Here is a 16,307-nt window from a genome sequence, read left to right on the forward strand (position 1 = left end):
CACACACACACACACACACACACACACACGCGCGCTCAACTCGTACCAGTTGGACAGATATCTCCCTCACCTCTGTCATCTTAAAAGGCCAGCCTGTCAAGAGCAATGGGGACTTTCTTCTACTCACACTTCCTACTTGTCCTTTCCTTTTTTTCTTCTCTCTTTTGTAACATGTCACAAGCTCCCAGCCTTCCAGTCAGAGTTTCCAGTTTCTGTATCACCTCCACAAAGGTCTACATCTGCTTAACCAAATGGCAGAAAGCCAGTTGTAGCAAACTTTGTGAATGTATAAATGTATGTGTGAGTGAGACGTGGCCAGTAAATTACTTCACCCCTCTTAACCTCTGTTATAGCTTTTCCACTGCACTCAGCCCACAACACAGCGTCAGCTTGTCATTATGCAAAATAAGCTATGAATATGTAAATTAATATATATGCTAATAGACCAGGGCAACTCTCTAATGTCCAGAGGAGCTTCACAGGTAGAGATAGCCAGGGGGGACTTTAGGAGATGAGAATATAAGCATGAAACACGCACTTGTGCTCAGAGTGTGTCTTTGTGTGTGTTTATATCTTTTCTCACCATATGAATACTAAAGTCAAATTCTTGGCTGAGCAATGATGCACATGTTCATTTGTGCATGTTTCTGTATGTAAATGTGTATGCATGCATGCATGTGCCCACCATGCGGATGCCATTCTCAAAAGCCTGCCTGGCCAGAGACGCTGGTCCATCCACGGTTTTTCCATCATCATCAGGTCCCCAGCTCGCGCTATAGATGTCGATGTGCTGCGGCTGGAGGCTCAGAGACTTGGCCTCCACCATATCCGTTACATCTCCATCCAGCATTCGCACACCTGATACACAAACACAGAAATAATGCATGCAAAGAAACAAAGTTTAATATATCACCTACGTATTTGTACAGGAAAAAAAAGTGTATCAATATACAATAGGCAGCCAGCCTAGCTTAATGTCCTGCCATGATAACCATAATAAATTAAACACATTCAGGCAAATCAAGTAATTTATTATGCTAATCAATACATTAATTAGCAAGTACTTCCATGTTAGTATGCTTATCGCCCATAACACTTGGTTGTATTAACATAAACTCTTCAAGCATTAGAAATTACACTTTAATAAAATATTTTGCTCCTCTTTAATATGCAAAAGTAATTATGAAGTTTATCTAATTAAAGCTCCTGTCTCATATTGGATTTAGCTGTTGCATTCATAAGAATGCAAGTGCAGAACCATTGCAAAAACTGTTGATAAATATAGTTTCAGAAAGTAGACCAATATAACCAATCACTGACCTCCTATTCTGGCATTGTACGCAATTCCTACAATGCAGTGGGAGTTGTTTGCAGCTGCAGCAACTTCGCCCGCACACCGTGTACCGTGTCTGAGAAAAGAGCGGGAATGAACTGCTTATTACACAAATGTGGATTCCACGTGTATACACAAGCAGAAGAGCACACAAAAACTACTAGATAAACATGCAGCTTTTGAAGTGGAAAACAAGGGCCCTTACACATAAACACACATTTTCACAGATACATGTGCACATACCTGTTGAAGCAATCCTAAACAAAATGGTTCAAGTGTAATAAGTATTACAAATGTAGCAAACACTATAAATATTTGTACAATTCTTGTTTTGTCCTCATAGGCCTGACTGAGAACGGAAGAAGATGTAGTTGAACATTTATAATACTGTAATAACAGGGTAACATTCCACCAGTAACTGTAGTGGTGACAATCGGCCTGGGTCAGGAACCAGCGTAAATAAACATAAGTATGTTTGTGTCCGCCGCCTCCTCAAAACCACCACTTTCTGGATCGGCACAAACACACACACACACACACACACAGAGACCTCCTGCAGAGAACATCTGCATCACAACACCCCACGGAAACAGCTCTGACCGCTGCCATGGAAACCCAGCATCTAGCTATCGAAACCCCCGGGGGAAGACACAGGAAAAAGTTTTAAAGTCCAGTGAAGCACTCTGACTGAGGAAAATCCGTTTCACAGTAACTTGATTATTTCAGGTCAACATTTATTTAACAACATGATCCAAGGTTTAAAAAAACTCACTTAGCTAAGGTGTACAATGCAACATCCATGCTTGTGTTAATCAAAAATGGTCATACATCTCATCTCTTTTTATTACTATTAAATAAAAAATGTAAGAATTCTATATCTGTCACTTAAAGGTGGGGTAAGCGATTCTGGAGAAATCCAAAATCATGACTAATACCACGATACAGAGCAAACGACACAGCAAGTGACGTAACTAACGTTAAGTTGTGGGTTAGCAAACTGTTGCTTTAGTTGGTGCTACAAAGCCAACATGCAGAGAGAACGAGATAGCCCCAGTGCCAGCACAGCAGCTCCAGACAGAAATACTCACAACTCTCCTGCTACTATAGCTAACAGCACAACAACAAATATCTTGGCAAACGCAGGAAGTAAGCTGAATGTCCATGGGAAAGTAATTTAACGTTACCTGACACACCAATCATGTCTGGAAAAGTATTGTGTGGCTCGGCCTAAGCCACTTCCCATTTAGAAAGCCAGTTCTGTGTACAAACACCAGATTTCTTTCAGCACACACATAGAACCAACCATGATAAACTGACAAAAGACATATATTGGATTAGAATCACACACCCCACCTTTAACTTTTCGTCACCCACAAATCTGTCCCAGAATTTCACAACAATACAGTCTACCACTGTTCTCTACCATGGTGCAATACAAAACAAAGGCATAGTAAAATGCACAATATAAACCCATTGGTGTTAAACACTTTCCTTAAACTTAGGTTTGAGGTTTTAAACCTTTCTTCCCACCTGACAAAATTAAAATGCTTGTCTTCTACACATCGGTATTTCTACCCATTTGGAAAAAGATTTCAACATTCAAAAACTATGGAAAGAAGAAAATTTGACTTCTAATCTACTCTCAGTAATAAAAGGGAATATGCAGTATTTCCCAAAATTATGAACTGTTCCTTTAAGTCAACACCACCTCTGCTTTGAATTCACTAGGATTTTAGGATCGAAAATACACAATGGTCTTTAGATTTATTTTAAATTAATATCTGGTTTAGATATTAGATGCATGGATACCATTTGTATAAATCTGGAAACCTTACTTTTATCATCTGTATTATAGTTGGAATGACCTCACATGTTTACAGGAAAGTTAACACAAATGAAACTTTTTGGGTTAATGTACAACATATTAAATGGCTGCAGATCAGTGATAGGCCTCTTTGTCACAGTTAATGAGCCAAACTGCTGGCTTCCTCTTTCCAAACGCTTCAACAGTCTTCACTCAGTTCACTTCACTCCACTAATCCATAAAATTGTCTGTCTGGCCGTCTTTCCAGTCTTTGTGTTTGCCTGTATTTTCCATTTCTACACATCTGTGTCACAGTCACTCAGGGACCTCTCTGTGTTTCATCCAGAACATATAACATTTGTGCAATGGATAATCGATACGCACTCACACACACAGCAATTATTCAAATGCAAACACATACTTTCAAAAAGTTTCAAAAGGATATAGCCACTTAAACTCACATTTAACTCTCTGTGGTACACATCTATTTATTTATATTTTTGCTTCAATATGCAAAGTAAAATTCTTTAATTTGTTAGTTCTTTATGAAAGAGGCTTACTACAATTTCAAATTTTATATTCCAATTTCAATTTACTTAGTCAGTAGTTTGTTTTTTGAAAAAAATCTATCTGTATTTCCCACACAGGTTTTAATATGGTCATCCACTGGTGACATTTATGGCTAACAATATCTAATTGGAAACCATTATTAAAAATTACAGTTTAATCTTCTTAAAGGCACTTTGTATTACAGTTTAGAGTTTTAACAACGGCAGTTACGAGAAGGTTATACCAAAAATTTATTTGCAAGAAGAAGAAGAGCTTTGTCTGTTTTCTTTCCTAGTTTCACAGAACTGTTATTTAAAATCTGTGGTGGTAGGAAAGATTATCTATGGACACTATTTAATGCAGTGTCTAGGTAATGCAGTAGATGCTGGTGCATCCAGATATGTTACTTAAGAGAGCTGTATGGGAGATTGATAACGTTATAACAAACTTTTTTCTTCCTGCTTACACTGAAAGCACAGCTGTTAGGACCATTTGTACACAGACAACAGATTAAAATCCACAAGAATTATGTCACTTTTGTTGCTATACAACTCAAAGTTTGACAACAATCCACAGTGTGCCAGAAGTAGCTCTAGTTAGCATTATTCCTCGGAAATCTTACAGACTGTGTGCTTCTTGCCTTTCAGGCATGATGACCAGTTTTGACTTGCCAGCCAACAAACACCAACTCTTCATATCTATTCAGCTCCCATGGGAGTCGTGACCGCAATGCTTTGATTAAACCAAAATAATCTCCAGTTTGTAAATCCCGTAAGAGAGTTTGTTGTAGAAAGAAAAGCAATATGAAAAGTCAAAGAGGGCGAACCAGATTTCTGTCCACACACATAACATCATAGTCAACTATGAATTCAGCCTTAAAAGGAAACCAGCTCATTAAACTGCATCTGTAGGCCTCATGTCTCTTTAAGACAATGCATTACCAGCAGGGACTGAGCCACTGCCAAGGCACTTGGGCTGCTGCAGCCACACATACACACACCAAAAATCACTCACTGAGCCAAACTGGCACAAGACAAGCGAGTCTCTTTCTTTTCTTTGATTCTCTCTCTCACACACACACACACACACACACACACCGATTCTTCCAAACAGAAAAACCACAACCCACCCACAATGTCACAATCCAATAGACTAATGTAACTCATCGCACCCACAACAAGGTCAGGACTCAGCAAACACACTGAGGCACAGAGCTTCTGCTAAAAATCAATCAGAAAAACATTGACACACAGAACAACATTTGGCTGATTTTAACACCAACACATTAAAGCCACATCCTAATATTTACCTGACCCCACTGTAATCGTTAAAATTTGATTTCTCGCTCATGTCAAATCCACATTGGATTTGACATGTGTTTTTTTTCTTACTTGTTCTCGTTGGTTGCGTCATATCGAGGCATGGGATCCATATCGTTGCCATTGACATCAAAGCTGGCTTGAGGGTCCTGGAGAAGACACAGAGGTCACAACAAGTACATCAAACACCCAAATGACAGTTGTAATAATGATCAGGCGAGAGAAACCATTCAACAGGTAAATTCATTAGAGAAGTGAGTCCAGCACTGTGTGTGTGTGAGTGTGTGTGTGTGTGTGTGTGTGTGTGTGTGTGTGTGTGTGTGTGTGTGTGTGTGTAATGGACCTGTGGAATGCCAAGAAGCTTCTCTAACCCAATCAAACAGTTCACATTAGCATCACTCACATTTGTAAATCGAATGCAGAGCTAACTCAATCGTCTGCGCCGCTTGCCTTCGGCATAAACAAATCCAGGCATTAAGAGGAGCTAATAACAGCAGCGCAGGCGCTGTCAAACTGGGTGTGAATCATTTTATCTGCACAGTTGATTGATAGCCTTACCTGCTGCCTCAGGCCAAGACATTGCTCTGGCCTTGGTCTGATGTAGACATACCTCTGCATGCACATCAAGTACGTAACCACAGACAAATAAACATGTACACACAGCATACCTGCACACCCACAGGTTTGAGGAAGCTTCCCTTGAAATGTAATCCATGACGCATGATTCAAATTACAGTATCACGATATAGTTTTATTATTTGACTTCTGTAACATGAATTTCTTGCTTTCTGTAATATGACATGGTTACATGGTAAAAAAGAAAATTAATTCCTATTTACAAAATATAATTTTTATGTTTTTAATATTATGTTATATATTATTAATATAATACTCACTTACTCCAGCAGGTTACATATACATTCCTAAAGCTCCACAAACCTCACACACAGACATTGACACATATACAAAGATTAACACTTTAATTTAAGCCACTTAATGCAAATTGTGATTTGTGATATTGGGCAATATAAATAAATAAAATAAAAATGACTTCATATCACTGACTACTGCAGACTCCAACACGCACACATACAGCCACTTATAGCCGCCGCCCTACATTCGCATACATACACACTCACGTAGTTCTGAAAGAGGTCTGGGTGGTTCCTCTCAATGCCATCATCTAATATAGTCACCACCACGTCTTTACCCGTGTAGCCCCTCTTCCAAGCCCCCATGATGTTCATGTCCGACTGGCAGTTATGGACATCATCGTTACAGTGCTGGAGGGATGGTGGCAGGGAGTGAGAGGAGATAAAGGTGATAAAGGACAGAGGAGGAAGAAAACGAAACAAACAAAAAGAAGGGGGTGGGGGAGTTTTCATCAGTGTCTTGCAGATTCACAACTTCAGTTTTATGAGACCACATAATGATTTTCCACTTAACTTACAGCCAGCGTGAGCATTACCATTTTTCATATAGAGTCACACATAAACCAGTCCAAACAAGTTAAAGTCCCAAAGTTTTTGAAAAAGTCTAAGTGAAATCTCAGACAGCTTGGTTATGCTGTAAAATCTCATGTCTTGTTTCAATATTTCAGAGATCAGAGAAACAAAACTACAAGTTAATTTATTTCCTTTCAACCCTCGTAACTTCCCCTCACTGGTGCATAAGCAAAAGGTGCTAACTTTTACTCACCTGGCTCTCAACCAGTCAAAACACACGTAAACATTGCTTACAACAATATTGTGCTACATATGTTATGTTATCAGGAATCTGATTTTGCTTGATTCTTAACTGCAAATATTTTTCAAATGTACTGCATGTGCCAGAAGCTGTTTGTATGCAGATACTTTACCGGAGGAGGCGTTCATTTCTATGAAAACACACATTAAGTTGAGAGGTCTGTCCTACAGCTAGGAAAATATTTTTAAAATCACTGGTCAAAGTTTTAGGAGTTATCTATACGAAATTAATAATTAACACAACCACACACACACACATAACTAAAAGAGCAATGATCACAGAGTGTATGCAAACACTTCCGATAAGCCTGCAAATCTCTGCAATTTGAATGTACTGTGTGCATTTGTGTGCACGAGTGCGTGTGTGTCGCACATGAACGAGTACATGCACAACACTGCTGATCTCAGAAAAACAGTTTTGAAATGCAGGAGCATTGACAGTACAAAGACATGTACATTTCTAACTCTGTGGACTTTTCTGTGACAAATACTTACAGATAAACACAGAATGTCTTACCTTGACCCTAAAATGTCTCTTTTCAAAATTGAGTAAAGGCAAACATTTCATAAACATGGCTTTTCTATTTTTTCATTTCAGTAAAACACACACACACACACACACACACACACACACGCGTGTGCGCGCAAATCCCTCAGCTTCACTGAACCTGCAGTAATCAGAATCATGTCATGACCTGGGCTGAACTTTGACCGATAAACTGGATAAATGTTGGCAAAAAAACAGCACACAATCCTCTGAGAAGAACAGATGAACACATCATTGACTAGATTAAATCGTATTGGGCTCTCTGGGTCAGACGTGATCTTCTTGTTTTGTAGCAGTAAACATGTAAACTGAGAAAGAGAGAGATTTCCTGGTGTGAGTATACAGTGTACTTACAATGTACCACATACTGCTCCACTTGGCGTCATTATAGAATATGTTGTTCTGGGCCAGGTTGCTGTGGGCAGGGCTTGTCAGAGAAAGGGGCGGGGCTGGCTTGTAATCCCTCTTGATCCTCCTCTTCACCACCTGCTGCTGTATCCACTCCACCTGAAACACACAAACACAGACAGGGGATATCAGAAACTGAGTTGGCATCAAGTAATACCACACAGTAGTAGAACTACTTCACACATGGTACAATCAGTCAACGGGTTGAATTTCTTCAAAGTTCCTTTGAAATTTTGTGTTCAAGGTAACACAGTATCGATAAATTTCAGGTTCTGGAAACCCTGGGATCTTCAATAAAAAAAAGTGGCTATATTTCCTTTTCTTTGCCTTTTGTGATGAACTGTCACACACACAAAGATACCCTATCCAGAAAAGAGATATGGCTAGTATATTGTCACGTCTGCACAATGAAAACAGACAAAATTAGAAAGCAGTGGAAGAGAGCTGAATTTTTGGTATGCACAGGCCATAATTCCAGATTACATTTTTTCTACCTGTAGGAATAAACATTGCCAAAGAGAAATGCAGTTTTTTACTTGTAAAGGTGATTTTTACATTTTAAAAAAAGCATTTTCAAAAAGGTGACAATGCTGAGATGTAAAGTAATTTTGGCCGTATGGATCATAGGTAAACAACTTCAGCACTTTGTACATGAGGTTTCCCAATTTAAATGTGGCAATGGTGAACAAATAAAGACAGAGAATATAAAGCACACATGTTTAAGAAGCACTATTATGCATTTCAGTGTAAGCCTTCGAGACGTTTGCAGTGGACACTTTTTTCTCCATCAGTTCATTTCTCCCTGTCTGCAAAATAGACAGACTAAGAAACACACATATGCACAAAAGACATTAAGGTCTCTCAGGTAACATCAATCTCTCAAATGTTATGGGCTCGCTTGAAGGCGCAAGGCATTCCTTGGCAGGAATCTCGCTGCACTTTCAGACGGAATTTTCCGATTTCAAAATCAGCATTGTTGGATCTGAACAAGAGGGAGTGGATCCACTTGCTTGGCCATGGCCACCTCTTTTTAAAACCCAGAAATCATGTGTTTAGTCTAGTTGAAGTCCTGCAGACTTCATCTGTCTAAAAAGAATCCATGAGACGTTTTACATGTACCAGCATTGATCACAACAAAAAGCAGGCACAAAACTGGCACAACACATAGAGGGAGCTTGTGTAAGGCTGTATCAGAGTATCCTGAGATGTAAATATTTCTGTAATAAATGATTTATGGATTCTTCAGACTGAAGTTTGCACATAAACATGATTGGGTTACAGCTTACACAGACTACATTAGGATCCTTTCAATTTATTTCAGAAACAGAGCGTGTTCAGATGAACTGTTGTGGAGCTACTGCTTATTTATACACAGTATTTTCAAAGTGTGCACTCCTCCTGAAATGATCGCCACACCATTGACTGTGAACTAGAAGTGTCTAGCTGTACACATGATGTACAGACAAAGGAACTCTGCTCACAACAGGTAATCAATAGAATAATTTTCACACTGAAAAAGTGTTTTTGTTTTGTTCCTCCTGTTTTCCCAGACACAGAAGTCTGAAGCTTTAGTGAACAATGTCCGACTGCAAAGACAAAGCATTTCTCCACATCAATACAGCTCCAGCAGACAGAGAGGAGAGGAGAGGAGAGGAGACGAGAGAAAAGCTGACAAAGTGACTGCAGAGTGATTATCTGGTCTCATGCACTGAAACAATCTGCCAGGCTCTCCAGAGAGTTGGAGAGGGAGGAAACTAGACAAGATAAGACGAGAGAAAGAGAGGTGATAAAGAGCTGAGGAGAACAGGTCCCAGGAGAGTCAATAAAAAAAAAAGCTTAGCTGGAAAGGGAGGGAAGGGAAAACAAAGAGCAAGTGAGACCAAAAGACAGCAAGTGAAGAGAAGATTGATTTTATAAATAACGTTGATTTAATAACTCAAGTATGTAGCGCTTTATAGCTTGTGAAGAAGGGAGAGGAAAAAAAACTATTCTCTAGGTGACGTCATTTAATAACTCAAGACTATAGACTTCCTTTTTAAGAGAGCAAGATATGGGAGAAAAAAGAAATGGCAAATGAAAATAAAACTGGGGTAGACACAGAGACCAAGAGTAAAAAAACCCAGTGAGATAATTTTGTTTTAGCCTGGTGCTCCTACGTCTGCCTTAGCTCATTTGACTACAAGTTCTGCCAGGACCATCAGCTTCAAAGCAACCGTTTACTCATGGCATTAGCCTCAAAACAACATTGTCATCAGAAATTGCGCGTGGGTGTGTGTCTGTGCAAACCCACTGGTGTATCATTACAATTTGCATATATAAGCATAGCATCAACCACAATCTTTGATCGGCAGTGTAACTCTTAACTGCTCTTGGCTGTAACTTGGTGATTCGAGGAAGGTCTGACGATCAATGTCTCTCATCTTGCCACCAGTCCTCTCCGCCATGAATTCTTCTACAGACTGACAAGACGGAGCAAAGACTTTACAGATGGCGGAGAAAAAAAAGAAAGCCTTTTGCTTAAGTTGGATCCCAATTAGGGTATCGTTTACCTCAGATGTCTCTGACAAGGCCCAAGCATTTAAAGGATTTCAGAAACACTTTGCCGAACTTGCCTAATGAACAAGGACCAATAAACCAGAATTTCATGCATCTGCGTGCTGGCAAGTATCTACTTTACTGAATTCCTACCACCTTAGTGAGGCGCTGCTCTGTAGCTGACAATGACCTCCATCCTCACTTAGGAGGTGGTGAGTGAAGAGATTTAGGATCACTGAAGTATTAGGTTTTATTATTGCCATACACTTCATATCCTACATATGGACATAGTGTAGTGAATGAAAAAGCGTCATGAAGCACTTTTAATGCATTGTTGCTCCAGCAGCACATAAGACTAGTTTGCTTTTTGAGGTTTCCTCAGCTTTCATGACACTTTCTAAAAAATTAACTGTTCAACCAAAAAATTATTCTCTTTTCAGGTTTTTCATCTGATTACATTCAAATGTCTATGGGTTGAGAACTATTTTGAATTTCATTATGAAAATGTTGGATATTACATTTGTAAAGCAGAAATATGAGTAGTACTTTCAAACAGATTCAACGGTTCTGCAGTGCTAGAGGTGGCCCTCATCTTCACACCTGTCTGCGCAATTTCTGTTTCAGAAGCATGAAAAGAGGGAAAACACTTCTAAAGCCAAAAGAAAATTATTCAAGCAAACTGTGACCAATATCAATATGAACACGAAGGCAGAGGAAAAATAAAAAGTCCAGAGGTTTCAATGGGAATGTAGGCAATGTTGACATTAATATCATGAGATTATCTCTCTCTCTCTCTCTCTCTCGCCCCTCTCTCTCCCCTCTCTCTCCCCCCTCTCTCTCCCCCTCTCCCTCTCTCTCCCCCTCTCTCTCGATAGATAGAGAGAGAGAATATAGATATATCTATCCATCCATCCAAACTACTTTACCCTACTCTCTGATGGCCTTTTATTGATTTATCTGGCAACATGGATCTTCTTCAAAATGAGCAGTTCTATTTTAGCCTAATAATATTACAGGAAACACTGTATAGTTATAATGTACACACATTTGTACTCAGCCAACTGAGGAAGAGTGTCTGTACTAAAAATAATAAGTGGTTGAAATGTGAGTGGGTTTTGCCATTCCAAAGTTTAATCTCTACTGATCTAAAAAAAAAATAATTTCTTTTTGCATTTAAAGTGGTTCCCCACTTTTTATCTTCACGCTGCTTAACAATGGTGGCGTTGCATTTCTTACTTGGATTTATTTCAATACACTTTTGTCCTCTATTTGCAGGATGACCCGAGGCAGCTAAATGGTATTCAACAGTGTTTCTAAAGCTATCAAGGGCAATGCCATCCTTTGTTGTCCCTGCTGAAAATCACTCACTGGTAACAGCCCTCAATTGTGTGACGTTTGCCAATCCGTGTCCAAACAAAGACAATATTGCCCTCTATTATGCCTCTAAAACTTGCCTGCATATTACTGCCTTTGTTTCGATTCCAATTCGCTGGCAGGCTCAGAGGCATGACGACTGGATCTGGTCCTTTCTTTTAACTCCAGATTGGTGGAGCAGAGGAATGATCTCCTAGCACCTGTACGTCTCTGTCACCCTCCTTTTATTTTTTTCTCCCCCCACCTCGTCTCCCTCTCCTATCTCACTGTTTAACTTTTCTCATCTCTCTCCCTCATCTGCTTCTTCCTCACTGTCTTTCGTTCGTTGCATTTCAGGTCTTCTTCCCCACAGATGCCCATTTTTCTCTGAGATTGCCTGTCTTTCTCTCTCGTTCCTACTCCAACCCCCTTCCTCCCTCCCTCTCTCTCTCTCATTCGCTCTCTGTGTAAGGGTTTGCAGGTGGCTCTTGCTGGCTGGGTCAGTAACCAGGGGAAACTGGGGAAGAGTTCACTTCAATAGAACAAATTGATCCACTTTCACTGCTGTTTTTGAGACTCCGTTTGAGTTGATGGAAAAATAACTGAAAGCTGTGAGTTTTTTTTTTTTTTTAAAGGCCAATGGCTAGAGTAGCACCCATAAGAACCTTTGAACTGACATGAGAAGCCAGTTCTTCTGCTCCCCTAAGAGCAATTCAAAGCCTCAGCCCAAACAACGCACACAGTCACAACTTTTCAAAGACAGTTTGAGCCCAGTAGTGCTGTGCTGGCCAGCTGTAGGTGCTCATCCCAGAGCGTTGACTAATGGGTCATCTGTTAAACAAATTCAAGGCAAAAACATATTCTGTGGCAGAATGTCACACAAGCATCCTGGCTTTATGGAAGTCTGTACCTGGGACTGTGTGGAGTCTCTCAAGACCTGTGCATATGCAAATTACCCTAAAGGTCCTGACAGGTACACAAGCTCCGTCTGTGTTGTCTCCTTGATGCAACACGTTGTCCTTGTCTCCCACACATGTTCATGAATAAAGTGAGCAATAAAGACAGTTGGAGAATGAAATAAATCTATGAGCCTTAGTGGATAAATATTGAGCAGACTTCAACTGTTTGAGGCGTTTAATAATATGATTCAAGCTCATTCAAGTAGTATTATTATGTGGTAAAATATTTTCACGACATGATGAATAAGCCTGCTACTCAAAACAAAAAACTGAAAGTTCATTTTGTTGTTACAGCCATTTTGCATTTCAGTGTATCCCAGTGAGTGTTCAGCTGCAGACCACACCTGGGTCTTAGTTTTCCTGCACGTGTGGATAAATTACTTCAAGTAAACAAGCATTTCACTAAGTGAAACCAGCTGGAAACACCATGCTCCTGCATCAGAACGCTGTGGACAGACAGCCGCGAAGACGTTGAGCAGTTGTTTCTCTCTACTAATCTCTGCACAGACTTCAAAAGGACATTATAAAAAGGAGAAACAACCACTGTAGTGCTCTAATTGTTGTTTACAGTAAACTTGAAATTGCTGGAAATAGATTTTAAACAAAGCAAGCTGAGTACACTTGAACTCATTTCACACTAAAAACTAATAGCAGTGCAGAGCTACAACAGAAAAGTCTGCGGCTGTCCAAATTCTCTTGGAAGTCCCAGTATGAATGAGTCATGGGCGTACGTCAGCATAGCTGTGCAAGGTGCAAGCTGAGTGCTGCTTAAGACACAAAGAGAAGAGCGCCTCACTAACAGCTAAGTATTTGTTTTTTTAAATTGTCGCTTTTTAGTTTTAGGTTTTCACTTTCTCAAATTCATTTACAGGCATTATGTTAGACAGAGGGAAAGCTCAACATGAACCTCACTGTCTGTTCAGTGGTATAAGAAATACTGATAAACATAACAGGCTAAAAATCTTTTGTATTTAATCTTTGAAAAAGTATTTTTAAAAACTGAATTGTTACGGACGTCCAGCTGTCAAGGAGAAGACTCTCGCCAATGGCCTTGGCAGAGTCATTCACCAGAATGGAAAAATAAGTGGTCTTTGACCTGAGAGGCAAGTGACACTGCAGTTAGGTGGATGCCATAAAGTAGTAATCTGTGCTGTGATGCATCTCCATGGTAACATGCGTGCCAATGAGTACTGTGGATGGCAGGGCGCGCCTTTCATGGCACCGCTACACCCATCTGACTCACTCACACACAAACATACACGGCTGTCATTATTACAAAACCTGATTGCAAAACATCATTAGCAGTATGCCAGACTGTGCCGGTGCCAAACTAGCCGTCATGTGGATCCCAAACCCACAGACAGGTCCGCAGATTATGCTGAAAGCATGGCCAGTTGGGGGAAAAAAAACAATGACGGCTCCATTTTTCTCCACTACGCTTTTCTTTTATTTGGTTTCTCTAATCCATCTGTCCCCTCTTCCCTTCTCTCTTCAGCTCCTCTTCATTCCCCTTCTACTGTAATAGCTCTTTTTCCCCTCTCTCTCCTTTAACCTCTCTGCTCTGATCTAGTCTTCTAAAATCTCAGTCTCTCAGCCAACTGGCATCAAGACACAAACCTTCCTCCACCATGGCACAGTGTCAGGCCTGAGTGAGCTAGAGAACCAAAGACGGAGGGAGGGAGACGACTACGCTGAAAGCAGCAGTGATAAAAGGAGTTAGGAGAGGGAGTCCGGGGAAGAGAAAAGGGATGACAGGTAAGGACAGCAGGTGGACACAACAAGCTGAGTGGACCAAAAACAAAAGTACAATATAAGAAAACTGAAAAGAAACAAGGAGATAAAGGACATCAAGATAAATGGATAACAGAAGGTGACACTGGCACTGTCATATACTTTCTTTCTGTTTAGCTCACTGTTTCTTGTCTCTCATTCCTTTTTCATCCTTTCTTTTTATAATCACACTGATACATCATTATCATTCCTCAGCAGTCGGCATGCATTCATGTGCATGCACAGATACAAACAAACTTACATGCGCTTGAATCCACTGTTCACAACACACACACACACACACGCGCGCGCTTGATGAAAACCCTGAATCTCCAAAAAGTCAATAGCTTTCAAAATGGACATAAATGGGATACTTTAAGTTTCACTGTAGTGGATCTGGGGAGTTTTGCCTTGTTTCTCAGGATCAAGTGAAATAAAGTTTCTGTCACATACAAATAAGACCAAAAATATTCGAGGAACATGAGGTTTTCAAGAATGAGACATTTTAACACCGTCTCGGCCTTGAACCCTATCTGAAGTTATTTCTTTAGCACAAATCTAAACAACTGAAAACCTCCCAAGTTTGATTTAGCAACTGGTCCTATGGATTTTGATGACGTTCGGAGTGGTGTGAGATCCAGGCTTCATTAATAATGCAGCCAGGGTTTTATGACCTGGCACACTGATAAGAAGGACACAAACAGGACAAGATGAAGGGTTTACCTCAGGTCAAACTCGTGTGTGAAGGGCCGGTTCACCCATATTACAAAAAAAAACCCCTACATATTGCTAAGTTGACGAAGATGCTTTGCACGCCCGTATTTTATATTTAATGAGGACATCTAACCTTGGTGAAGTAGAAACTATATCACATTATATTATATATACGTAGGGTTTTTCTGTGAGCCACATACCTGAATGGAAAATCTAGGATTTCCCCAGATTTAATTTAACACATCTGATTAACTGACATTATCCTGTCCGTAAAGTGGCCTTGTGCCGCTCGAATCTCTCAGACAAGGTGAAGTCAGTCAAGATGTGTCTTAAAGTATTTGAGGTATCTAGACCTCTCTGCCCCCTGAAGGCTGTATATGTGGTTTGTCAACATATTTCACACAAACAGGATCGTTCCAAATGTGTAGAAATCGGTATATATTTAAATAAAATTCAGTTTTTTATTACACCTATTGGCCATTGATGCCGAGCGTCCCCTTACTAATGAGCATGGCCTAAGTGCTAACCAGCAAAAAAAATGCAATTTTAGCAAACAAAAGGGGTATAACAAAGCAGCATTTAGAAGCTATTTTATTTTTTATTACAAGGAAAATTATTTTTGAGTAATGTTTTCTCTCCCACCTCCTGATGTTGCTGGGTTTGTGGAATAAATATAAAAAGAAGCAGAATATGCCTCATTTCTCAGGATTGTGATCAGTACTGAATGAAATGTCAGAAAACTGGAGTTTTCCTGCAATGTAAAAGTTCCTGTCCTCATAAACACTTTGTTCCTGCAATAACCCATTTGTGTGCAGGTCTTGTCTGCAACAACAAGGACAAGAAAGCAGAGTCACTTGAGTTTGTGTGTGTGTGGTGTATCCCACACATTTTTAAGGCCTGTGCGTCAAATACAGCAGGGATCTGATTGTAAAATGTAGGACATCAGCACAACTTACCAAAACAGGTAATGAATGTACTTGTAAAATGGAAATTATGATTGTATTGCAATGATATATTTCATAAACAAGTATACCATTATTAAACAAATGAAGACACAAATGAAGACATCTGCTAATGGTCTAAGGAAAGCATGCCTGTCAGAAATGCCCATTTAAAATTCTGTCTAAAAACACAAACATTTGGCAAGATGTCTGAAAACGTATCTCCTGTTTGAGAGTAAAAGTTAATTTAATACCCTGGAAACTGTAGTTTGAAAAAAATAATTACACTTACTTACCACTTACTCTCTTTTTCCAGGGCTTTCTACCTCA

The 16,307-nt window shown here is 39.8% G+C and overlaps 1 protein-coding gene across 8 annotated transcripts in view; it reads right to left on the reverse strand.

The window, feature by feature from the left end:
• Positions 1–16,307, reverse strand: part of pcsk5b (proprotein convertase subtilisin/kexin type 5b) — an 89,116-nt gene that overhangs the window by 67,415 nt on the left and 5,394 nt on the right. For all 8 annotated transcript variants that reach the window (XM_046033924.1, XM_046033923.1, XM_046033927.1 and 5 more), the window contains 5 exons: positions 7,652–7,804; positions 6,145–6,288; positions 5,078–5,154; positions 1,321–1,409; positions 686–858 (listed from right to left, as the gene is read on the reverse strand). In XM_046033924.1, the coding sequence (XP_045889880.1) occupies positions 686–858; positions 1,321–1,409; positions 5,078–5,154; positions 6,145–6,288; positions 7,652–7,804 (636 nt within the window). The remainder of the gene's footprint in view (positions 1–685; positions 859–1,320; positions 1,410–5,077; positions 5,155–6,144; positions 6,289–7,651; positions 7,805–16,307) is intronic.

The sequence above is a fragment of the Micropterus dolomieu genome, linkage group LG21 (genome assembly GCF_021292245.1).
Source record: "Micropterus dolomieu isolate WLL.071019.BEF.003 ecotype Adirondacks linkage group LG21, ASM2129224v1, whole genome shotgun sequence".
Lineage (NCBI taxonomy): Eukaryota > Metazoa > Chordata > Actinopteri > Centrarchiformes > Centrarchidae > Micropterus > Micropterus dolomieu.